The 26,416-nt window shown below is 41.3% G+C and overlaps 2 protein-coding genes across 2 annotated transcripts in view; both read right to left on the bottom strand.

Annotated features, from left to right (window-relative positions):
- Positions 1 to 8,546: 8,546 nt before the first annotated feature.
- LOC150007921 (nesprin-1-like) lies at positions 8,547 to 19,799 on the bottom strand. Its single transcript, XM_090280839.1, has 9 exons — positions 19,651 to 19,799; positions 17,756 to 17,956; positions 14,873 to 15,046; positions 13,819 to 13,950; positions 12,938 to 13,134; positions 12,114 to 12,246; positions 11,566 to 11,748; positions 10,175 to 10,324; positions 8,547 to 8,582 (listed from the first exon to the last, which is right to left on the bottom strand). Exons 2-9 carry the CDS (start codon positions 17,951 to 17,953, stop codon positions 8,547 to 8,549), a joined length of 1,203 nt encoding a protein of 400 aa, XP_090136965.1. The 5' UTR covers positions 17,954 to 17,956; positions 19,651 to 19,799.
- The window catches only part of LOC150007920 (nesprin-1-like), a 45,164-nt gene continuing 38,368 nt past the window's right edge, over positions 19,621 to 26,416 (bottom strand). Inside the window, exons 15-16 of the mRNA XM_090280838.1 lie at positions 24,862 to 24,963; positions 19,621 to 19,770 (exon numbers count right to left, since the gene is read on the bottom strand). Coding sequence (XP_090136964.1) covers positions 19,621 to 19,770; positions 24,862 to 24,963 — 252 coding nt within the window. The remainder of the gene's footprint in view (positions 19,771 to 24,861; positions 24,964 to 26,416) is intronic.

Genomic DNA, 26,416 nt, shown 5'->3' with positions numbered 1-26,416 from the left:
ACATCTGATATATATAAAATAATCTAACATCTGATGATCAAGGTATACCTAATTTACATCAAATAATATTTATATTAATAAAAATAACATTTACCACTCACCATTTATTAAGCACCTGCTATATTCCAGGAACTATATGTAAGTCCTGAGGAATGTGTATTATTATCATTGTTTTACAGATGAGGAGGTTGAAGCACAGGGAGGTTGTATGACACACTCAAGGCCATGCCAACTAGGAAATGGCAGTGCCCCCAGGCTTTGGACCCCACTCTGCCTGACTTTGGCTCATACATACCCCTGTCCCCACATGTGTTCTTTAGAGAGCGTTCTCAGAGATTACATGGAGACGAGTAACTAACTTTTTCAAATCAGGTTTTAATTTCCTTACTGCTACGTGATACTAATGACAAGTGACACATTCCAACACAAGGCTTCCTGGGTCAACACATTTACGTATCTACCGAAAACCTAGTGGTCCCTCCGTAGCCTGGGGTATACCGTTTTTCCAACAGTGTTGTGTTAATGGTTATTATAAACACCAAATTGAAAAGAACCATTTGGTTTTCCAGTTGGAATAGAGTCATTGTATCACGAGGGTATTCGAGGTATTGCCTCAGTGCCCAACGCAATACACCATGCAATTAGTTTTCTATTCATATTTGCTAAATATAATTTTCTCCTATAGTCAGGAATCCTGAAGCCCAGGGATGTTAATGGCTTTCCTAAGCACAGTAGTGGACTTTGACTATATCATGACTAAAATTCAGTTTCTTAAAGTCAGCAAAATTGCTCCATAACATTGTGATCATACGACATCTGCCATCTGGCACATATAATTACTAAAAATACACATTAATAAAGATAAGAATGCCTCATATCAGTACCATAATTTTTGGTTTACACAGTGTTTTCATAGGTATTATCTCCTGTGATGCCCACAACAGCTACGTGATGAGGCCGGTCCCATCACTTCCCTTTACAAAGGAGAACAAGGAGGCTCAGAGGAGCTAAGTTCTCCCAGCTAGGAAGGAGGGAGTCTGGCTAGAATTCAGACTTTTTGATTACTATGCCTGTATCCTGTCTTTGGTTGTACTTTTCTAAATTAAAGAGAATCTCTTTGATAAATTACTCCATAAAGATTAAATTCTGTAATAACAAACCATTAGCTAGGAAAAAGGCTAGAGCTGAATGTCAGGATTCAACTATTATTGATTCACTTAAATAGTGAATTTAACTGTTCTCCATTATTAGGTATCCTTGGGACTCAGACCTGACTCTTTAACTTCAATCATTATAATCCAGAGATGCGCGGTCACGCACACAGACAGGCAAGGCTGTGAAAGCCATCCCGTAATCCTCAGCTCTTCAGAGACCAGATGTACCTTGTGGTGGGCCAGTTGCTGGGTGATTGTCTCTAGGCTGCTGGTCTCCATGAGGTCGGGTGCCACCAGCCTGCCTGACATCTGCAGCAGCCACTTCTCCACTTCCTGGAGCTCAACGTTGTAATCTTCGTGGTCTTTGACCTTCGCCTCCAGACTGTGAACGTGCTCCTGTGAAGCCAGGTGCCCATTAAAGGTGACTTTTAAGCCAAAAGCTACTCAAAACTGTTTTATATTTTAAAAACCCAGTGCAACTCTTAGGGTACATATATCACATGGGGTTCCATATATCGCAAAATTACTAGGATCTGAAAAAACAGGAAAAAAGTCATTCTGCCATCTGAATAGAAAGAAAAATACTGATCCACCCCAGCGCTTAAATTATTCTGACAGAGAAAAAGGAGTCAGGACCCACTTTTTGGCAAATAAGTAATTTTGTATTGAGTTTCTGATGTCACCTTACCTTTCCTTCACTGCAGAGGTCCTGGTAATCACTTTGAAGCTTATCTATTTTGTCTTTCAAAGTAGCATCCTGCACCAGTTCCAGAAGAGCTTCACCTTTCTCTCTCACTGATTTTACTGATGGTCCATGGGACAGCACTATTTGTTGAAGTGACTAGAATTACAAAGAAAAAAAGAGAGAGAGAGAGTTTGCCCGTGTGGTCAAGATGAGAACACCACAGATCTGATACTTGCTTTATAGATCTATACATGAAAGGAAATGGTTTTTAATGGTTAATATTGTTTTTAAATAGAGTAATGCATCCAACAGCGTGGAGAGAGAAGTATGGAAAAGATTTGCATTTGGCTATATTCAACACAGGTGCTATTTCCAGCTTCCACCCATTCCTTGCAGCAGAGAAAAACACAAAACGAGGCACTGTCATTTTATCTTGAGTTCATGAAGTTGCCTGCTGTTTGAGGTGCATGTAAAGCTAAGGAGACAAATCCCAGCTGTGAGGGTGCTGTACAGGCAGCCCCAAGAACTCAGTGGTTCGATGAGACACTGTCAGATTGGGTAGAAAAGCCAAGGATTGAAGAGACATTGGCTGGAAGAAGAAAAAGCTTCTGACAGGGAACGCTTTGAGGTAAGTCATCACACAATTCTTACAGACTATCATTTGACCCCTTAGGTCAAGTTTAGAGCACAAATTATTCCACATATAAACTTCCATAATTGTTTCAAAAATGTCGTCGGCAGCCGTCCGTCTCGATAGACGATGGTGTAGCTTCTTAAGGGTCTATCTGCACCGCCGAGAATGGCTGTGCAGTCCGACTCGGGAGTGACACGGTATCTGTCTCCTCCCGTGTTGGATCGACATCTTACGATGACGCTGAAGTGTCCTCTCCAGTGAAGCTGAAGCTACAGAGCCTGGGCAGGGTGATATGGAGGGTCTGCTGTTGCCCATGCAGCAGACCCCCCCTCTCTTCGCAGCTGAAGGGCCCAAGGGAAAGACGGAGTCAATACAGCTTGGCTTCAGGTGCGCCGCAGGAGTTGCCGGTGTTGACTACAACGTCAAACCGCCTTAGGGACTCCGGCTCCGGATTTTCTGTCGGGGTTTACTCCCTTAGCCTTTCCCCTGAAGAGGTATGCCGCAAGGCAGCGGAGGTTTTTTGGGGTCAGAGTTTTCCTTCTCTGATGTGCCCTGACTGGAAGATCGAACCAGCGACACTTAGCTCGCAGGCCGACGCTCAATCCACTGAGCCAAACCAGCCAGGGCTAATTTATGAATATACAATTTATCTAATACTATAACATCTGATATATATAAAATAATCTAACATCTGATGATCAAGGTATACCTAATTTACATCAAATAATATTTATATTAATAAAAATAACATTTACCACTCACCATTTATTAAGCACCTGCTATATTCCAGGAACTATATGTAAGTCCTGAGGAATGTGTATTATTATCATTGTTTTACAGATGAGGAGGTTGAAGCACAGGGAGGTTGTATGACACACTCAAGGCCATGCCAACTAGGAAATGGCAGTGCCCCCAGGCTTTGGACCCCACTCTGCCTGACTTTGGCTCATACATACCCCTGTCCCCACATGTGTTCTTTAGAGAGCGTTCTCAGAGATTACATGGAGACGAGTAACTAACTTTTTCAAATCAGGTTTTAATTTCCTTACTGCTACGTGATACTAATGACAAGTGACACATTCCAACACAAGGCTTCCTGGGTCAACACATTTACGTATCTACCGAAAACCTAGTGGTCCCTCCGTAGCCTGGGGTATACCGTTTTTCCAACAGTGTTGTGTTAATGGTTATTATAAACACCAAATTGAAAAGAACCATTTGGTTTTCCAGTTGGAATAGAGTCATTGTATCACGAGGGTATTCGAGGTATTGCCTCAGTGCCCAACGCAATACACCATGCAATTAGTTTTCTATTCATATTTGCTAAATATAATTTTCTCCTATAGTCAGGAATCCTGAAGCCCAGGGATGTTAATGGCTTTCCTAAGCACAGTAGTGGACTTTGACTATATCATGACTAAAATTCAGTTTCTTAAAGTCAGCAAAATTGCTCCATAACATTGTGATCATACGACATCTGCCATCTGGCACATATAATTACTAAAAATACACATTAATAAAGATAAGAATGCCTCATATCAGTACCATAATTTTTGGTTTACACAGTGTTTTCATAGGTATTATCTCCTGTGATGCCCACAACAGCTACGTGATGAGGCCGGTCCCATCACTTCCCTTTACAAAGGAGAACAAGGAGGCTCAGAGGAGCTAAGTTCTCCCAGCTAGGAAGGAGGGAGTCTGGCTAGAATTCAGACTTTTTGATTACTATGCCTGTATCCTGTCTTTGGTTGTACTTTTCTAAATTAAAGAGAATCTCTTTGATAAATTACTCCATAAAGATTAAATTCTGTAATAACAAACCATTAGCTAGGAAAAAGGCTAGAGCTGAATGTCAGGATTCAACTATTATTGATTCACTTAAATAGTGAATTTAACTGTTCTCCATTATTAGGTATCCTTGGGACTCAGACCTGACTCTTTAACTTCAATCATTATAATCCAGAGATGCGCGGTCACGCACACAGACAGGCAAGGCTGTGAAAGCCATCCCGTAATCCTCAGCTCTTCAGAGACCAGATGTACCTTGTGGTGGGCCAGTTGCTGGGTGATTGTCTCTAGGCTGCTGGTCTCCATGAGGTCGGGTGCCACCAGCCTGCCTGACATCTGCAGCAGCCACTTCTCCACTTCCTGGAGCTCAACGTTGTAATCTTCGTGGTCTTTGACCTTCGCCTCCAGACTGTGAACGTGCTCCTGTGAAGCCAGGTGCCCATTAAAGGTGACTTTTAAGCCAAAAGCTACTCAAAACTGTTTTATATTTTAAAAACCCAGTGCAACTCTTAGGGTACATATATCACATGGGGTTCCATATATCGCAAAATTACTAGGATCTGAAAAAACAGGAAAAAAGTCATTCTGCCATCTGAATAGAAAGAAAAATACTGATCCACCCCAGCGCTTAAATTATTCTGACAGAGAAAAAGGAGTCAGGACCCACTTTTTGGCAAATAAGTAATTTTGTATTGAGTTTCTGATGTCACCTTACCTTTCCTTCACTGCAGAGGTCCTGGTAATCACTTTGAAGCTTATCTATTTTGTCTTTCAAAGTAGCATCCTGCACCAGTTCCAGAAGAGCTTCACCTTTCTCTCTCACTGATTTTACTGATGGTCCATGGGACAGCACTATTTGTTGAAGTGACTAGAATTACAAAGAAAAAAAGAGAGAGAGAGAGTTTGCCCGTGTGGTCAAGATGAGAACACCACAGATCTGATACTTGCTTTATAGATCTATACATGAAAGGAAATGGTTTTTAATGGTTAATATTGTTTTTAAATAGAGTAATGCATCCAACAGCGTGGAGAGAGAAGTATGGAAAAGATTTGCATTTGGCTATATTCAACACAGGTGCTATTTCCAGCTTCCACCCATTCCTTGCAGCAGAGAAAAACACAAAACGAGGCACTGTCATTTTATCTTGAGTTCATGAAGTTGCCTGCTGTTTGAGGTGCATGTAAAGCTAAGGAGACAAATCCCAGCTGTGAGGGTGCTGTACAGGCAGCCCCAAGAACTCAGTGGTTCGATGAGACACTGTCAGATTGGGTAGAAAAGCCAAGGATTGAAGAGACATTGGCTGGAAGAAGAAAAAGCTTCTGACAGGGAACGCTTTGAGGTAAGTCATCACACAATTCTTACAGACTATCATTTGACCCCTTAGGTCAAGTTTAGAGCACAAATTATTCCACATATAAACTTCCATAATTGTTTCAAAAATGTCGTCGGCAGCCGTCCGTCTCGATCGACGATGGTGTAGCTTCTTAAGGGTCTATCTGCACCGCCGAGAATGGCTGTGCAGTCCGACTCGGGAGTGACACGGTATCTGTCTCCTCCCGTGTTGGATCGACATCTTACGATGACGCTGAAGTGTCCTCTCCAGTGAAGCTGAAGCTACAGAGCCTGGGCAGGGTGATATGGAGGGTCTGCTGTTGCCCATGCAGCAGACCCCCCCTCTCTTCGCAGCTGAAGGGCCCAAGGGAAAGACGGAGTCAATACAGCTTGGCTTCAGGTGCGCCGCAGGAGTTGCCGGTGTTGACTACAACGTCAAACCGCCTTAGGGACTCCGGCTCCGGATTTTCTGTCGGGGTTTACTCCCTTAGCCTTTCCCCTGAAGAGGTATGCCGCAAGGCAGCGGAGGTTTTTTGGGGTCAGAGTTTTCCTTCTCTGATGTGCCCTGACTGGAAGATCGAACCAGCGACACTTAGCTCGCAGGCCGACGCTCAATCCACTGAGCCAAACCAGCCAGGGCTAATTTATGAATATACAATTTATCTAATACTATAACATCTGATATATATAAAATAATCTAACATCTGATGATCAAGGTATACCTAATTTACATCAAATAATATTTATATTAATAAAAATAACATTTACCACTCACCATTTATTAAGCACCTGCTATATTCCAGGAACTATATGTAAGTCCTGAGGAATGTGTATTATTATCATTGTTTTACAGATGAGGAGGTTGAAGCACAGGGAGGTTGTATGACACACTCAAGGCCATGCCAACTAGGAAATGGCAGTGCCCCCAGGCTTTGGACCCCACTCTGCCTGACTTTGGCTCATACATACCCCTGTCCCCACATGTGTTCTTTAGAGAGCGTTCTCAGAGATTACATGGAGACGAGTAACTAACTTTTTCAAATCAGGTTTTAATTTCCTTACTGCTACGTGATACTAATGACAAGTGACACATTCCAACACAAGGCTTCCTGGGTCAACACATTTACGTATCTACCGAAAACCTAGTGGTCCCTCCGTAGCCTGGGGTATACCGTTTTTCCAACAGTGTTGTGTTAATGGTTATTATAAACACCAAATTGAAAAGAACCATTTGGTTTTCCAGTTGGAATAGAGTCATTGTATCACGAGGGTATTCGAGGTATTGCCTCAGTGCCCAACGCAATACACCATGCAATTAGTTTTCTATTCATATTTGCTAAATATAATTTTCTCCTATAGTCAGGAATCCTGAAGCCCAGGGATGTTAATGGCTTTCCTAAGCACAGTAGTGGACTTTGACTATATCATGACTAAAATTCAATTTCTTAAAGTCAGCAAAATTGCTCCATAACATTGTGATCATACGACATCTGCCATCTGGCACATATAATTACTAAAAATACACATTAATAAAGATAAGAATGCCTCATAGCAGTACCATAATTTTTGGTTTACACAGTGTTTTCATAGGTATTATCTCCTGTGATGCCCACAACAGCTACGTGATGAGGCCGGTCCCATCACTTCCCTTTACAAAGGAGAACAAGGAGGCTCAGAGGAGCTAAGTTCTCCCAGCTAGGAAGGAGGGAGTCTGGCTAGAATTCAGACTTTTTGATTACTATGCCTGTATCCTGTCTTTGGTTGTACTTTTCTAAATTAAAGAGAATCTCTTTGATAAATTACTCCATAAAGATTAAATTCTGTAATAACAAACCATTAGCTAGGAAAAAGGCTAGAGCTGAATGTCAGGATTCAACTATTATTGATTCACTTAAATAGTGAATTTAACTGTTCTCCATTATTAGGTATCCTTGGGACTCAGACCTGACTCTTTAACTTCAATCATTATAATCCAGAGATGCGCGGTCACGCACACAGACAGGCAAGGCTGTGAAAGCCATCCCGTAATCCTCAGCTCTTCAGAGACCAGATGTACCTTGTGGTGGGCCAGTTGCTGGGTGATTGTCTCTAGGCTGCTGGTCTCCATGAGGTCGGGTGCCACCAGCCTGCCTGACATCTGCAGCAGCCACTTCTCCACTTCCTGGAGCTCAACGTTGTAATCTTCGTGGTCTTTGACCTTCGCCTCCAGACTGTGAACGTGCTCCTGTGAAGCCAGGTGCCCATTAAAGGTGACTTTTAAGCCAAAAGCTACTCAAAACTGTTTTATATTTTAAAAACCCAGTGCAACTCTTAGGGTACATATATCACATGGGGTTCCATATATCGCAAAATTACTAGGATCTGAAAAAACAGGAAAAAAGTCATTCTGCCATCTGAATAGAAAGAAAAATACCGATCCACCCCAGCGCTTAAATTATTCTGACAGAGAAAAAGGAGTCAGGACCCACTTTTTGGCAAATAAGTAATTTTGTATTGAGTTTCTGATGTCACCTTACCTTTCCTTCACTGCAGAGGTCCTGGTAATCACTTTGAAGCTTATCTATTTTGTCTTTCAAAGTAGCATCCTGCACCAGTTCCAGAAGAGCTTCACCTTTCTCTCTCACTGATTTTACTGATGGTCCATGGGACAGCACTATTTGTTGAAGTGACTAGAATTACAAAGAAAAAAAGAGAGAGAGAGAGTTTGCCCGTGTGGTCAAGATGAGAACACCACAGATCTGATACTTGCTTTATAGATCTATACATGAAAGGAAATGGTTTTTAATGGTTAATATTGTTTTTAAATAGAGTAATGCATCCAACAGCGTGGAGAGAGAAGTATGGAAAAGATTTGCATTTGGCTATATTCAACACAGGTGCTATTTCCAGCTTCCACCCATTCCTTGCAGCAGAGAAAAACACAAAACGAGGCACTGTCATTTTATCTTGAGTTCATGAAGTTGCCTGCTGTTTGAGGTGCATGTAAAGCTAAGGAGACAAATCCCAGCTGTGAGGGTGCTGTACAGGCAGCCCCAAGAACTCAGTGGTTCGATGAGACACTGTCAGATTGGGTAGAAAAGCCAAGGATTGAAGAGACATTGGCTGGAAGAAGAAAAAGCTTCTGACAGGGAACGCTTTGAGGTAAGTCATCACACAATTCTTACAGACTATCATTTGACCCCTTAGGTCAAGTTTAGAGCACAAATTATTCCACATATAAACTTCCATAATTGTTTCAAAAATGTCGTCGGCAGCCGTCCGTCTCGATAGACGATGGTGTAGCTTCTTAAGGGTCTATCTGCACCGCCGAGAATGGCTGTGCAGTCCGACTCGGGAGTGACACGGTATCTGTCTCCTCCCGTGTTGGATCGACATCTTACGATGACGCTGAAGTGTCCTCTCCAGTGAAGCTGAAGCTACAGAGCCTGGGCAGGGTGATATGGAGGGTCTGCTGTTGCCCATGCAGCAGACCCCCCCTCTCTTCGCAGCTGAAGGGCCCAAGGGAAAGACGGAGTCAATACAGCTTGGCTTCAGGTGCGCCGCAGGAGTTGCCGGTGTTGACTACAACGTCAAACCGCCTTAGGGACTCCGGCTCCGGATTTTCTGTCGGGGTTTACTCCCTTAGCCTTTCCCCTGAAGAGGTATGCCGCAAGGCAGCGGAGGTTTTTTGGGGTCAGAGTTTTCCTTCTCTGATGTGCCCTGACTGGAAGATCGAACCAGCGACACTTAGCTCGCAGGCCGACGCTCAATCCACTGAGCCAAACCAGCCAGGGCTAATTTATGAATATACAATTTATCTAATACTATAACATCTGATATATATAAAATAATCTAACATCTGATGATCAAGGTATACCTAATTTACATCAAATAATATTTATATTAATAAAAATAACATTTACCACTCACCATTTATTAAGCACCTGCTATATTCCAGGAACTATATGTAAGTCCTGAGGAATGTGTATTATTATCACTGTTTTACAGATGAGGAGGTTGAAGCACAGGGAGGTTGTATGACACACTCAAGGCCATGCCAACTAGGAAATGGCAGTGCCCCCAGGCTTTGGACCCCACTCTGCCTGACTTTGGCTCATACATACCCCTGTCCCCACATGTGTTCTTTAGAGAGCGTTCTCAGAGATTACATGGAGACGAGTAACTAACTTTTTCAAATCAGGTTTTAATTTCCTTACTGCTACGTGATACTAATGACAAGTGACACATTCCAACACAAGGCTTCCTGGGTCAACACATTTACGTATCTACCGAAAACCTAGTGGTCCCTCCGTAGCCTGGATAAATTGTATAATTACACTATAAAATATGTATAAATTATAGTATTTATTTTTATGATTTCTTAACATGACACAAAATCTTATTCAAAATTATTCCTGAAACTGGACAACGTTTCTAGGCCTATAACCAGGGAGGCAATTTTCTTACTCCTGTACACCTAACTGGTCACTGTGTATGAAACATATACTTGATGACCTGATTTCTATCATTTGAATCTTTGAATTCCTTCAAATAAAACTGTTCTAAACTACAAAACTTAAAAATAAAACATGTTTAATTACCTTATATTTCTGAAGGTATTCATGAATTGCCTTGTAACCTATGCAATTTTTTATATCCTCCTCATCCTTTTGAATGACATTTTCCATGAGTGAGATCCAGGTCATGACTTCAGAAATGGCGTGGCGCGACGGCAACCTATCCATCTGGAGCTGCGCCAGGGAGAGAACAGGTCACAGGTACTAAAATTCAAACCCAATTTCTGTCAACCTAAAAACCCTACATTAATTCTTATTAATGTACCAACAGAGAGACTCCTTCTTAATGTCGTTTCTGGATCTTAACTTCGTTAGAAGCTTGGAATTAAACATCAGGCAAATACTGAACAATAATAGTCATCTTAGTTCACTTGATATCCAATACTATAAACATTGTATAAACATTAATTAATGAATCAAAACACCAGCAAGCAGAAAATATTGTTGCTATTTTATAGCTATTTTTATGACTTAAAAAAAACTTAACTACAAAACATTCAACAGATGTACTTTATTAATTATCTTGTAAAATGTCTGTGTTTTATGACTCAGGAATGTTAAAAGAAGACAGAAAAATACCACACTACAAACTATCATTTTCTAGAGTTTTGGTACTCTAATATTTATTCCTAAGAACAGAGCCAATTTCTTCTGTCTTTAACTAATATATACTTAGGATTCTGAATCTTACTACATCATACATTTATGCAGGTATTTAATATAATGATTGGGAGGAACAAAAGCAATCATTTAAAGTATTTATGGACTTTGATGTGGTGCAGAATGATACAGAGATACATGTGAAGTGTTTCCTGTCCTCTAGAAATATAGAGCTGCTGATTAGCAGGAATAAAGAACTGACATTAAACCCATTTATCACACCTTATATACAGTGATGAGTGCCAAAGAGCGAGAAACATAAAACATCTGGGAGTTCAGAAGAGAGAAGCATATTTCCAGAAAAGAGAAGTACTGACTTCCCTTCTCTTACGTCTCATCATTAATTGAATGAATGCCAGTTGCTGTATTACAGGTAAGATTATAGGTCTTTTACAATTATTGTTATTAAATCTTCATAACCACCCACTTTATGAGGTGAGTAGTTAGCCACACTTTACTCACAAGAAAACAAAGAATTTAAACAAGGCCAGCAGGGATTCTAACACCCCCTGCCACACACACACACACACACACACACACACACACACTACAGAGCCCTCGGAAGATACGGCATTTGTAGACATGGCATCGGTGAAACAGTTTGCTTTTGGTATGCAATACAATGGAAGACAGAGAAGACAAATGTCCAGGACAAAGCTGTTGTAAATTTGTGAGCAAAAGCAGGGCAGTGTAGCTTTCCAGTTACTACTGCTTGAATCAGGTATTACCAATTACACCAAAGACTCGTTCCGTACCTGGTGGAGCTTCTCCTGAACCGCTGGAATGTTTGTCAGCAGGTCAGTCCACTGGCTATCTATGTGCGACAACTCGGAACGCAGGGCGGCTGCGTCCACCTTCTTTAATCGAAGAAGCTGGTTTCCAGTGCTCAGGACAGACGATTTCAGGGAAGATTTGGCATCCACTTCTTTGGAAAACTCCTGAAAAGAGAAGCAAAGTAAAGTTCAAATCAGTATGAAGGAGCCAGAGCTTAGACAAATTTACTACATAAACAATTTTTCTTTACATCTTAAAGGGGAGTTATGTTGAGTATTCTAGAGAAAAAAATCAAAGCAGCCTACCCTTGCCCTGAATGAAGGCCAACAATGAAGCCATTACCCATAAATTACTTCAACAGGCCATGTTGAGCCCTGGTGTTCTGCATAATTATTCAACACACAGAGTTAACATTGACAGATTTCTAGAACTTGGTTTATTAAGTACATCCATTGATAGCTGATTTCCTTTTCCTAGTATAGGTCAGGCTTTACCTCTAGGCCTGTAAGCAATACATGTAAGTTCTTACCAGGAAAGCATTCAGATGATCACGGACCATCTCTAGCTCTTGAGGGACTGTCACAGATTGCTGCATCCAAAATTCTAGCCTGTCCTTTGCAGACTGCAACCAATGAATTAGAGCTGCAGATTCACTTTGATATCTGTAAGTATATTAATGAACGTATTAAGAAAACATCCAATCCCCACTTTTTGCTAGCCCATTTCAGTCACTAACGCTAGTTTTAAAAGAGGGATGATAAATTTGGGAGAATAATGCCCTGTGCTGAAATTCTTAAAACTCTCAAAACTCTCTTCTATTAATATTTATGCCTACAGCAAGCCAGTTTCTCTTAGTTTCAGCTTTGCCTTCCTAAACTGAAAAATAAAAGTCTGTTTCTTCTATTTCTTCATGTTGAGGCTATTCAGACAATATTAGCTGATTGCTATTACACTTCTTAGAAATAAAGATGACACAGAAACAGAGCATTTCAGTATGTAAAATCAACCCTTCACTTCTCGAATATTTTCATTAATGGTCCATGAAAAACTTCATCTTCTCAAAACCACTTTTTCTTCTCTCTCTCTAAGGCTTTACTGTGACCACTCACATGCTGTCAATAGGCAGGGGAGGGCAGCTCAGAGGTAAGGTACCTGCCTCCCTGCCCATTTTTGATTACATGTTTATATGATTATACAAGAGCCCAACTGGGGGCTTTGTGTTTGCCTTTATTTTCCAAACTATGTTGTAAGTTCCTAGGGGGACCATATCATTTTTTCAAGTCCGGTACCCACTAGCCTTATAAAACCTCTTCAACCCTAACCTAAAAATATGCAAAAGAGTCACTGCATTACCTGGTCCAGTGTTTCAGTATTGTTTCCAATCTGTGAAGTTCCTTAGACACTTTGTTGGTGTTATTTAACCAGTGTTCTCCAAGCTGATTCAGCTGGCTTTCCAGATCTGAGCAGCTAACGGACATCAGGAGTCGCTTCCCATCATCTAACACCTGATATAATTTGGGCTGGGACTCATCAAGGCTGGATTTCAAACGCTAAGATGATTGAAAAGACTGGGTCAGAAGTTTGGATAACGCAACTGGTCTCGCTAAGAATTATAATTTCTCCGGTGCCCATACTGTTTCCATTATCCTAAGTCAAACTTCAGCTGTTTGCACCCAAGTAACAATAGACACTTTGAGATGTTTCGTCTACTATACCTAAGTATGGACGTCCTTTTTTTTTATTTCTTTTCTTTTTTTTTTTTTTTTTTTTTGGTAGTAACTTTATATGCATTTAAAACCGTCAAACTACAATTATTTCAAGAATAGGGAGACAGCAGCATAAATTACAGAAAACATTTGGTGGAAGCTGAGTTTTCAAAAAGAGCATTCTTTCATTTAAAAAATATACTTTTAATGCTTTATAATAAAACAACAAACTATAATTACTTCAGGAGACTGTGACATAAGTATAAATCACAGAAAATGCTTGGTGGAGGCTGAATTTGCAAGAGGAGCTCTCATTAAAAAAATACACCTTCTTATATTCTGTTATAAAACAAACACTTAAAATTTATGTGCTTCCAACAATGTCAAATAGCTTAAAATAAAAGTAGCAGTGCTTAATAAAGTACTTAATTGCAAGTCTGTTTAGATTCTGTTAAAACCATGGGCAAGTTCAAGTTTCAAAAGGAACTGTGGCGATTTTCCACACCACGATGCCATGTGGGTGCTGACCTGGTAGAGCACGATCCGATCGATGAGCCTGCCCTCGCTCTCCTCCACCAAACCCACGCTGGGGATGTTACTTTCCACCACCTCCAGCTGCCTGATGAGTTCCTGCTGGCCCTCATCCAGGTGGGACCATGTCTAGAAATACAACATCAAGCTGTGAGTTAGAAAGTCTTCGGTAAGGAACAGCATTCTTCTTTGTGCGCCAAATGTGCACTTGACAGATTCTCTTTAGAGTTACGTCACAGATGTTTGCGTCGGGGGTTTGCTTTGGAGGCCAAGGATGGCTTTGAAGCCAGGAATCAGAGCGGGATGCCGAAAAGCATGGGGAATGGGTTGTGGTATCTGCAACGAACTAGCAGCATAAACAAGTTACTAAACGAACATGGGCCAGACACTCAACTTCTCTTAACCTCAGTTTCAACATTTAAAAATAGGGATGATAATACCCAGGTAGAGTATTTTGAGAATTCAATAGAACAACACATGCAGCACACCTAGGACACAGTGGGCATCTGACACAGACGGCTCCATTCTTTACCACGGTAATGATGGCCGCATGACTTAACTAAACGGGATGGGCGTGTTTACTTCCAGTACTAATGAACTCAATGCGTGACATTTGCAAATTTAAAAAACACAGACATTTAAGAAATATGAATATAAAGCATAAACATTCTACTAAGGAGAACTTTCAAATGACTTATTTCTAAATTCAGATTTGTATTTTGTCTTGAATGAGAAAATCTTGTTATCCATCATTTTGAAATTTGTTTCAATCATTTACAGCAAACGTCCAAAGGTTTTCAGCCTATGAGAAACCCAGACATCGTCATCCAGGTCTGAAGTCAGTATTCCCCCAGCGGACTCTCAGCACGGCAGAGGCTTTATCAAAATGCAAATAGGAAACCCAGTGGGACCAGCAACAGGTGATGCAGAGTCTGGGGGAGTTCCAAGGTCACACAGGGGGCCAACAGCAGGCAGGAACGTGTCTCCCCTTAACAGACTGTTTCTCAGCAGGGAGTCCGCTGTAGGGGAGGTGCCGCATCAAGGGTCTCACCTCTAGAATGTACTCCAACTCCACACCCCTTTTGTGAGCCTGTTTCAGGACGGCGGAAGCCTGCGCCATCACTTCTGCGTGGAACTGAGTCTCCTGTGAAACTGCGAAGCTGATAATCTTTCTGAAGAGGGTTTCAGTCAAAATCATATGAGATTCCAGGCCTTGAAAGTACTCCTGCAATTTTTCAGGTACAAAGAGGTCGGCGATTCATTCGTATACTGCCTTACCATAAAAAATAAAGCGCTTCCCAGGCAAGGTAAAGCTAAAGGAGTACATCGTCACCAAGCCATTATTATATGACATATTAAAAGGATTTATTTAAGAAAAAGGGGATCAAAACCATGAACATCAAAATGACAACAAAATCACAACTATCAACAACAGAATCTAAAAAAATAAAAACAAAAATGAACTAAGCAGATGACCAGAGTGGAAACAGAATCATAGGTATGAGAAGCAAGTGGAGGGGTGTCAGGTGGGAGGGGAAGGGGGAGAAGGGGAGAAAGAGTGCAGGGATTAAGAGGTATAGTCGGAGGGTGCAGAATAGACAGGGGGAAGTTAAGAATAACATAGGAAAGGGTGAAGCCAAAGAACTTATATGCACGACCCATGGACATGAATTAAGGGGGGTGGGATTGCTGGAGGGGAGGAGGTGCTAGGTGGAGGAGAACAAAGGGAAAAGAAATTGGGACAACTGTAACAGTGTAATCAATAAAATATACTTAAAAGTAAAAAATAAAAATTGCTTCCAATGTGAGAGCTGGCGGCACGCAGTGCATCTGTAAGTGATGCTGTCCCATCGCCGCTGGGCTCCCCCGGACCCCGGGAGGACAGGGCTGCAGCCTCCTAATTGGCCTCTCCTGTTCTCCCAACACGTGCACCTACCCAACGCTGTGCGGTAGACACTCTGTGCCCAAACAGAGCCCTTCGTATGCGACCAGTTCCTGATATCCAACCTCTGTTCCCCGAATCCTCCGTCCCTGTAAGTCTGGCCTTTCCTACGGTCCTGACACGCCTCTCACTAACTCCACCACACAAACGGCCTCCCTTGTACCTCGGACACATGAGTCCCCGCTCCCCACCGTGGCCTCCGCTTATACGCTGCACTTACAGAAATGACCTCACTAGACACATTCACAGCTTGCCTTCCTCTGTGTTTGGGCCTCGGCTCTACTGTTCTGCACTCCCAGGGCATGGGTTGTGCTTTGCACGCCCTGCTAAGCGCAGCTTGACACACATTGAGTGGTATTATGCCCTTTTAAATGTCCCTTGTCTTATACTTACAAAACTGTAGGCCTTGCACAATCCTACAAATGTGTTTTGAATTATTCCTTTTGGTGCGTAAAAGGCAGCAGAGGAGGGAGATAGAGTTTATCCCACTTCCTGTTCCTGGCACCTTGGGCAGAACCGGAGGACTGGGAATGGATAATATTTGTAGTGTGTATTATGTGCCGGCACTCTGCCAGCCCTTGACATTTGATCCTACGGCAGCTTTGTGTGGCAGACTTCGTTCCCATTTCACAGGTGAGGACACCGAACTGTTTGTCCGGGCCATGTAACTTGCCCAAGGTCACTGCAAAGCTAGCTCTCCCTCAGAAAATGCTCTGGTCAAGAGAAGCTAGAATCATTATTTTTAAATAACCAACAATCACTACATCATAGAAGTTTCAAGTTGGAAGAGAACTTGGAGGTCATGGAGCCTAACATTCAGAGAAGGCCGACGTTCTGTTTATAACCATCCCCCTGCCGGCCTTGGATGGGCTTCTCATGGCAGGAGGGCTGTCTGTGCAGCTCCCTTCAAGAGCTCTTCATCCATGGGAGTTTTATTTCTCTGTTATTCATAGGCATTGAACCTAGTGTCTTCTCTGGAATAACTCAGGAGGATATTTTATTACTAGGGTCAAAGATTTGAGAAACACCAGATGTGAACTTTAAAGCAATGTTTTCAAAGCCAAATGATAAGGCTTTAATAAATCACCAAGTTCTGCACAGAAACCTCTGGGAAAAATAGCAAGAAGTATATAACCCCAAAAGAAAAAAAAAAATGCACCTTTAGAAGCCACTAGAGAGCTACATGATGGTAGAATGTTAACCATTTATGGCCCAATGAAATTTTTAAAGTTTCCTTATAGAAAACTCCCAGAGCCTGGGGGTTTGGGGGATTGCCAAACTGCTCTTTCTGTAATCACTGCTAACGATGTGGTTACCTTTGTATGGGCATGGCTGCATGAAGGAGTCGTGGCTAACCTGAACTTGGTATAGCACATACAAATGGAGCGACCTCAGGCCTACCAAGCTTGATTATGTAGCAAAAGGACCCTGTGTCCCAGGAGGACACTCTCGAGGCCTGCAGCCACTAGAGGAGCATGTGCTTAGGGCCAGAAGGGCCGGGTGATGCAGGTAAGAGACAGAAACCCAATCCCAGAGCAGAGCGAGGAGTTCTTGGCCGAACCAGGGGAGGCAGAGAGAACACCTAGGACTAGATGAACAAGAAGGCAGCAGGCATAAAGGGCACAGAGAAAAACAGCAGCAAAGAAGGAAGCTGGACTTCCTTGAAGAGAGTCCTGATGTTTCCCATTGATTGAAGTTTATGAAGAGAGAAAGCCTGGCTGACGCCGGTGAGGACGTGATCATTAAAATTACTGCTAAGGCTGATGTTCTTTTTACTGATAAAATTATAGAACATATCCTCTATAACTGTTTCTTGCTACTAAATGCTGATGGGTTTGAACATACTATTTGTTGACCACTTCAAAGTTTAACTTACATGAACAGGAACTCTTAAAAGATTGAAAATACTGGGTTTTCCTGAACATCTATCCATGAAGGAGACTATGCTTTCACGTACGTTCACTCCCCCCACCCCAGCCTCTTTCTCTCTACCTTATGTTTGTCAAGAAGCTGCTGGATTTCCTCTTTGGAAGACACGATCATTTTCTGGTCACCTGCCACCTTCTCGCTTCCGGTTTCTAGCAGGTCAGCCAGGTCTTGCAGGGCCCGTTCATACTGGCTCTTGAGTGCAAGATTCTGGTTCAGTCCACTCCGCCGAGAGCCAATGGTCATCATCAGTTCATCATACATGTCCTTCGACACAGAGAGGGCATTGTTCACGCTCAAGTCATGTTCTGGCTCCTCTCCGAAAGTATGTTACCTACCAAGCCCACGACCCAAGGACGCTCCTCCAAGTGTCTGTCTGTGGGGATGCTCTCTGCTTACAAAGCTTCTGTCTGCCTGCCTCCCTTAGAATCTGCACTTCAAAAACTTCTTTCAAAAGATAAGCTAATTTTTTTAACATTCCAAAGAATATGCAGAAAGGTTGCCTAGAAAATGACACATGAGGTAGATTTGACCACTGTCTTTTAGGGATGTCCATTGTTTGGAGATTTGCGGGGTTAAAATGTTAAAAATTTGTTCATGGGCTGAGGGACATGTCACAGGACATGTAATTCTGGTTTTTATAATGTTCTCAACAGTCATACTATTTTAGAGTAATTAAATATAGTATCTGTAACATTCCATCTGCTCAATATAATCAGATTTGGGGCTCTTCTTCAAATACAGAGCCTGAGAAACAGAGGACTTTAATGTGAACTGAAAGACTTGAAGACTTGAAAAGGCAATGTTTTTGCCAAATGTGGTGAATTAAATAAGTATTTTAACTGTAAAGACATTTTAGGGGATGATGATACACCAAACATAAAATCTATTTGAGCCATCTGGGTCTGATTAATGTATCGTATTAAGGTTTAGCAGGCCAAAAATGTTCAGTCTGGAAAGGTTCAACATTAATACCTATCTATAGCTATGACATTTGACTCACACCTGACATTGAAGCACTGTCGGAAAAACTGTCAGAAAAGGACAGACTGGGGGCAGTGGGCTCATGACATTGTGAAATGTCAGCTAGAGGAATAGGACCCTTAAAATAAAAACCTAAGAGCTATTTTATTTTCTCAAGAGGAGGAACTTGTGACCTTTCTCTGGATTCATGCTAGTAACCCCGCCACAGTCTGTAACAAGGCGTGCAGAGAATACGTGTGTGTCTGTGTGTCATTATACAATTAAAAAATAAAACTTAACTATGTTGCTTATCAAAGGCTAACTGTTGCTGGTCTAATAACGTGGCATCTCCCCACCACCCTGATATCAGATTCTTGGGTAAGTGTCAGATCGGGGAAAGCAAAGTAGCCTTCTATTCCTGAAGGATGCCGGGAGGCCCGTTTAGATTTCAGCTAGCTTCGCATTTAATTTCTTTTTTGTTCTGAAATTCAAACGCCGTCTCTCTTCCATTCACACATGGACGAAAGATAGTTAAACTATAGTTTTGAACAACAGATAAACCCCCTTTTTAAAGACCATTAGCTTGAATACTTTTTAGTTAAAAGTTTTTGGGGGTACATTATACTATGGAATAGGTATCCCCTTTTTTTTAACTTTTCTGGGTTGAACTGATAATTGTTATATATATATATATATATATATTTTAGAGCAGAAAATAATGTAACACAACTAAACTATACCACGATGCTTAGCCATCACAATAATAAAAAAAATCCAGGAAAAAAAATAAAAGAATCTTAGAAGCATGAGAATACAACTTATTTTATTGCATTAAGTATAGTAAAAATGTCAGAAAACGATTGTAAGAGTTACTTGGAAGAAAGATTAGAACTTAAATGATATGAATTTTACAAAGAAAAACCATGAAAAGAGAAAATAATTTTTTCTTGACTTCTAATTAGGACGTATCACTGAACGCAGTCAGTAGGAAATCGTACCTGGAGTTTGGAGAGTTCTTGCAGAGAAGGCTGCTCAACCTGCAACTTGTCCCCACGCTTTTTTAATTCAGCGATTCCTGCATCCAATTCCTTTAGCCCATCTTCAGCCTGCTGTATCGCCTAGGTAAAATTGATGATATTTCATCAACGCTCCCACACTATGAAAAGTGGCCACCCTGTCTCCTTACTTATTCCTCTTCTGTCCACTTACAACAATACACCCAAGAAAATTCATAGCAATAAAACAGAAAAACCATGGTCATCTAGGATACGGAAAAAAAGAGAAGGCCCTTTATTATACTACAGATCAACTCTCTTAAAGATAAGGAGGTAGGCGCTTCCTCAAATAAAGAAAGAAGTTTGGGAAGAGCAACACGTGAAAAAGAAGCATGATGGAGGGACAGTAGAAAACGGGATCTGTCTGAGACTGCCTAGGGGGTCATGCTGTGGTTTCCTGAATTGCAGTTTTGAGCATCTTTGGAGAGAGATTCGGTGAGGCAAGAAACTCTGTAGATCTTGGTCGAGTATCTTGGTCGGTTAGAGTGTCATCCCGATATGCCAAGATTACGGACAGATTGGTCCCTGCTCAGGGCACATTCAAGAATCAACCAATGAATGCATAAATAAGTGGAACAACAAATCAAAATTCATGTTCTCTCTCTGTGTCTCTATTTCTCTCTCTCTCTGCATCCCTTATTTTTCTCTGAAATCAATTAATAAAAATTTTTTTAGAAAGAAGGAGAAAAGAATATGTGACAGCAAGGAAAGGGAAAGTTTACGTGCAGCAGAAAATCAAGCAATCAACAAAGATTCCAGTGCCTTCTCTTCCCAGGGTGAGGTCCGCAGAAGCATAAAATGTCACATCCTGGCCTTCACGAAGCTAAGAGTCTGGTTAGGGAGCCAGAGTACACATGGGTCTACAGAACAGTTATGGGCTAAACTTGACACACGTCATCCGTGTTCGAGCACTTCAGGAAACGGAGATCCCAGTGAATCCTGGAGCAGAACCAGTAGGCTTTCGAAAGAAAGGCAACCTCAGTTGCCTTTGAAGAATGAAAAGAACATGAACTCCAGATGGCAGATAAAAACACATGTGTCCCATTTTTCTTTTCTGAATCCCCACTACCACCGCAGCAAATAGGTTGTTTGCTTGGTTTTGGGAGGGTCTTCCCCCTACCCCGCCCCCATAAATCTACAAGAACAAGGCAAAAGAAAAGAAGACAGTACCAATGACATTTTGAAATCTGGAAATCAGAAGGGAATGGGATAACTGACTTAGAAAATCTCAGAAAGCTGAATCCTGACCCAGCAGGCCATCCTCCCCATCTGGCACTCGGGGGGAAGTCAGACGGGAGCTAAATAAGGAGGGTGGTGAGAAGCAGCTCAAAGGGGAGCTAAATTCCTGGGTCCCTCTCCTCATTCCACACGGCCCTTCCTCCTCTGGTAAAAGATGGAACACTTATTTTCTGGAGAAGCTAAAATGTAGTATCTGGACTCAGGGGCCCCAGACACAGTCGTGGGCTTGAGTACTTGAGTGAAAACAGGGAGATAAAGTGAACGTCCACCGAATGCTGAACGGGGAGCCCCTCGGTCTTCTAGAATGCACCAGGCAGACTTTCATTCCTGGTTGGGAAAGGGGAAAACATAGGAAAAAACTGAAAGGAAGACCTAAAAATCGGACACAAGGATTCTCCAGCAAATAGGCCACATAGACCACACTCCAGCAAATCTCAACACTGTCAAGCCTTCTGCATCCATCAGGTTGCCATTTAGCTGTTTAGTCTCTACCTTAAATGGAACAGACAGCAAAGAATTTCCTGAGAAAAGCCTCCAGCATTAAAGATAGGAACCCAAAATAAGCAAACAACAAAGAAACCTGGGCGGAAACAAAATATACAGAAAAAATAAAACTTCAACAAAAAACCAATACACCCAGACAGCTTACAAAAAATAATGCACGTATTAAAAAAAGGACAGGATGCTATTTTAAAAAAAGGATCATTTAGGAAACCAAAATGAGCTCTGGAAAATGAAGCGCATGAGAACAGAAATGCAAACTCAGTAGAAACGCCTGAAGTTGAAAGTGAAGAAGGCTTCCAGAAAATAGAGCCTTTAAGAGGACAGAAATGCCGCTTGACAAAGAAATTAGAAGACTGGAACACCCAATGTCTGCTTAAAAGGAGACCCAGCCCCGGCTGGTGTGGCTCAGTTGGTTGCAGCATCATCCCGTGTCCGGAAAGGCTGCAGGTTTGACTCCTGGTCAGGGCATGTGCCTAGGTTGTGGGTTCAATCCTCAGTGGGGACACATATGGGAAGCAACAAATCAACGTTTATCCTTCTCTCCTCATCCTTCTCTAAAACCAGTAAATGTATCCTTGGGTGAGGATTTTTTAAAAATTTAAAAAAAGGAGTCCCAGAAACAGAGAAAGATAAAACGGAAGAATACAAATATTTTATAAATCATCAGAAAATTTTGAAAAATAGAAAAAGGAGAGTAGCCAAATGCAAAGAGCCCATTGAGCTCTCAGCCCAGAGGACAAAACAGACTCTCCCCTAGGCATGTCTTTGTGAAACTTCAGAACACTGGGGACCTTTGGGAATTAGAATGATTTTTAGATTCTTAAAGCTAACATTGGGTTCTGGAAAACAATGGAACAGAAGTCTCCACATTCTCTAAGAAACAGACTTCCAACCAAGAATTCTATGAAGAGCAAAGCTATCAATCAAGTGTGAGCACAGAATCAGAACATTTTCAGACATGCAAAATACTGACAAACAGATCTAGCACACACCCTTTCTGAGAAGGGGTATCCATGAACAAAACAAGGAAGCAACACAATAATGACACAGGACCCAGAAAAAGAAGATCCAGTTGAGGGAGAAGTGAAGGAAATTCTCAGAATGGTAGGAAAAGAAGGTTCCGGAAGACAGCTTTGCAACAGGCTTTGGGGGCAGATCGGAATGTCACACCGCAAAGCGTGAATACACTCAGAGGGGGCACCCCCATGCCTGCTGCTATTATTACCAAGGAGTGGGGGGGTTAGATTAGCACATTTTCTTAAGTGGCTTTCCATTTATTAAAAGAAATAATCTAGTTATTTACTTTTATCTGTGGCATTTACTTCAGTTTTACTGGTCAGTAATTAGTAACAGTGTAAGTTGTGACCATGTTCATCCTATATTCCACAACAGAAATTCAAGGCAAAGCATCACTACAGCTGCTCAAATCTTTCGTGGAATCAAATACAACACAAGCTAAAATTTAAAAAAATTAAAACCAAAAGCAGGTCCTTTCCAGTAGATATAATACAGAAAATTTGTTCTTTATTTGTTGTAATGAGGGCTCGCTTGTGAAAGCAGGTAAAATTATGGTCAAGAGAAGTACACATATAATTTTGCAAACAATTTTAGGTGATCTGTCCTAGGTAGGCAGACAGACAGACAGACAGACATAGATATCACTTTATATTGGGCTGGCCAAAAAGTTGGTTTAGTTTTTTCTGTAGGAAGGCTCTAGTAGTTGTCTTTAACTTCATTCAAAACAATTTGGTTTGACTGTTGTGACAGCTGTCATACCGGTGTACACTTAAAAAAAGTTATCAAAATTGGTGAATTTTTGTGCTGCCATTTTAATACTGAAGATGGAAGAAAACATGCAACATTGTTGGCACATTATGCTTTATTATTTCAAGAAAGGTAACAACGCAACTGCAACACAAAAAACAATTTGTGCCGTGTGGAGAATATACTGTGACTGATTGAAAGTGTCAGAAGTGGTTTGTGAAGTTTCTTGGGACTACTGACATTTTGGCTAGATAATTCTTTGCTGTGGGGCTGTCTTAGGCATTGGAAGATGCTGAATGGCACCCCGGCCTCTACCAACTAGAAGCCAATAGTGGGAGACAGCCGACATACTCCAAATATCCAAACCAACCAAGTTATTGGTGAAAATGAAAACTGTCCTTCCTTTCACAGGAAAAACATAAAAGAGTTTTTGGCCAACCCAATATAAAAAAATATTTGGGTTTATTGTCCATAGTCTATCCATAAAACCTTTAGAAGTCTACTGAAATTAGGTTATAAAATTCTGTTATAAGACCTTTTTCATAATTACTTAGCTGATGAAATGTGAGATTCTGTGTAGCATCCTTCCCTTCCCCTCTTGCCTCTGTTTTCACTGCCATTGTCCTCATGTGACCATTATTCCTCCTCACCATGTCAGCTGTGTGTCCTCATGATGGAACCAGGCTTTCTGACCCCAGCACTGTCACGCCAACCCTGCAAAGCAGGATCTGGCGCCGAGACCCCTTCTCATTCTCCAGGACCCCCAGTGACTGCCCACTGCCACTGTTCTCCAAGGTGAGTACAGGTACCAAAGGTGTAAGATGACCCATGAGGAGGAAACACTGCACCTTCATGTTCCATGTTCATTTCTGTTCCTGTGTGTGCTTTATAACAAAGCGCCTGCTTATAACTTATACATAAGTAACTATTCATATATTTGTCATGTGTGCTGATTTGTTTTAACTAATGGGGTGTGCGATCAATCAAGTTTAGACACCAATGATCTGTAGGACAACATCCATTTTCTCTTACATGCAATAGGTCCTACAAGCTGCCTCAGATTTTCTCATCCAACCTTAGGTCCCTCAACCACATTCAGTCATTGCATGTTCAGCTAAAAAGGATCCCTTGCTTTTCTCCTGAAAAGCCCTGAACTGTCTAACATGTGTGCCTTTTTTCTTGCTGTCTTCTTTACGTGGCTGCCTTTCCTCCAGTCAGTATGTGTCCCAATTTGGAAGTCCAGTTCAAATTTCCCTTTGTAGACTCTTCCCTGACCTTCCTGCGGGAGACCATCTACCACTCTGCTGAATGTCCACTGTGATTCTCTGTCCCACCACCAGGACAGTGTGACTTCCTGCATGGGTCACTGACATCCGTGTCTAATCTCAGTGTTAGAGGACAAACGTCTTCATGTCAGCATCTGTCACCGACACCTTTTCCTAGCTCATGTTTCCTAGTTTGGTGCAAGTGTAAGTGACAGAGTCACCATAACCTGGCCAGTTATTCATATCCAGCTCTTAAAAACAAAACATGTGACAAAGAAAAATGGCATGTAAGTCATTAGTCTTTCATGGACTATTTGACATTTTATAGTAAATCCAACCTACTCTATGCATTTGTCCTTCTGGAAAAAACAACTGTAAATACCTCTATTTGTTCCGCCACAGGCTGTTCAAATACATTTGCCAGTTTCTGCAGAATGATGTATTTGTTGTCAGCCAGAGATGTGAACAGCACCTTCAGATCGTTCTAGAGAGGGGAAGGAATAGGAAGACTTAATGGTTTATAAATATAACACACATTCTTAGAAATAATAGTCAGGTGTAGAAATTTTATGTCCAGAAAAAGCAATACTGATCTATGGGAAGATAAAAGAAACAGGTTAACAATTTATTCAAGGGCTAAAGGTGATCTTTGAAGACTTTGTTACACAAGCCATTTTCAACCCAATATAAATGAAGATAAAGTATACAAATAAAAAAGCAATACTGGTCACACTAACCTTCTTGCTATGTCTGAAATAAATGTGCATATTTAAACACTCCAGCAGAAATATTCCACTAAATGACTTCTGTCTAGTAAAACAACATATAGATGTTACACTAATTTGGGAAAAAAATATGATTCCCCTTTTCCTCTTTCCTCTCCTTCCCTCTCTCCCTTACTTGTTGTTTTTCTCTATTTTCAAAGAATTTGCACAAGCTTATAAAAGTCATCCTGATGTTTAGAAAATAACTATTTCCACCATGACCAAAGACATATAAAAACACCAAAATAACTTAGCCAAGCCTTTTGTTCATAAACATGACTCACTTAAAAGTCCAAATATATTTCTTTTGAGTTAGATTTGTATAAAAATGAGAGAACTATCAGAATTCTGGTACTCAATTTGAACAAAATTTGAATGATAAAATGTTTAATCCCACCCCCCCACCAAATATCAGCAAATAAGCTCTATTTCTTATTGGTGAGCAAATATATGTGATGGGCTGGTTGCCCATCACAGGATGAAGTTTGATTCATCACATCTTCTTCACTGGGAGCAAATCAGATGCAAAGGTTTAGTGCCAGATGCAAAAATTCTGACTGTCTCACTAGGAGAAGGATAATCATACCAAGGAAAAACATCTTTAAGGCTGTGTGGGAGCATCAGCACACGAAATTCAAGGCTAAAAGGCAAAATTGTGAGTGGTGTGTGCGGTAATTTTTTTAAAGCATCATACAGGAGAATCAGAAAGAGACATATGATCCTAAGAGGCAACAACTGTCATGAATCAAAACCCAAACCAATCTGCATGCCTCCTTGCAGACTAAATAGGAAAATGTAATAACAGGACTGGAAAAGTGGTGGCAGAAACAAGGGTTTTGCTTATGAGATACAGTAATGTTTGTATTACCCAACTGTGTGCAGGGTGAGACCACACGGGCCATTGGAGCCAGGACACAGCTACGTGTTTGCATGCATAGGAAAAGATGTTTTCTGTTCATCTGAGCAGATGCAGAAGAAATGAGCTGTTTATTATCTACTTATATTTAGGCTATTGGTTAAGTTAAATTAAATGAGTAACATGTAAATAACATAACATGGGTTAGAAATAAAGATGTGTGTATATTTCCTGTATATCATCTTTACATTTTAAGTGCATATTTTCTAGCTTAATTATATTCTACTCAAGGCAATGGGAAACAGAGTTCACATTTT

The sequence above is a fragment of the Furipterus horrens genome, unplaced genomic scaffold, assembly GCF_987537825.1.
Source record: "Furipterus horrens unplaced genomic scaffold, mFurHor1.1.pri manual_scaffold_6, whole genome shotgun sequence".
NCBI classification, from domain to species: domain Eukaryota; kingdom Metazoa; phylum Chordata; class Mammalia; order Chiroptera; family Furipteridae; genus Furipterus; species Furipterus horrens.
This window is presented reverse-complemented; position numbering and strand designations above follow the sequence as displayed.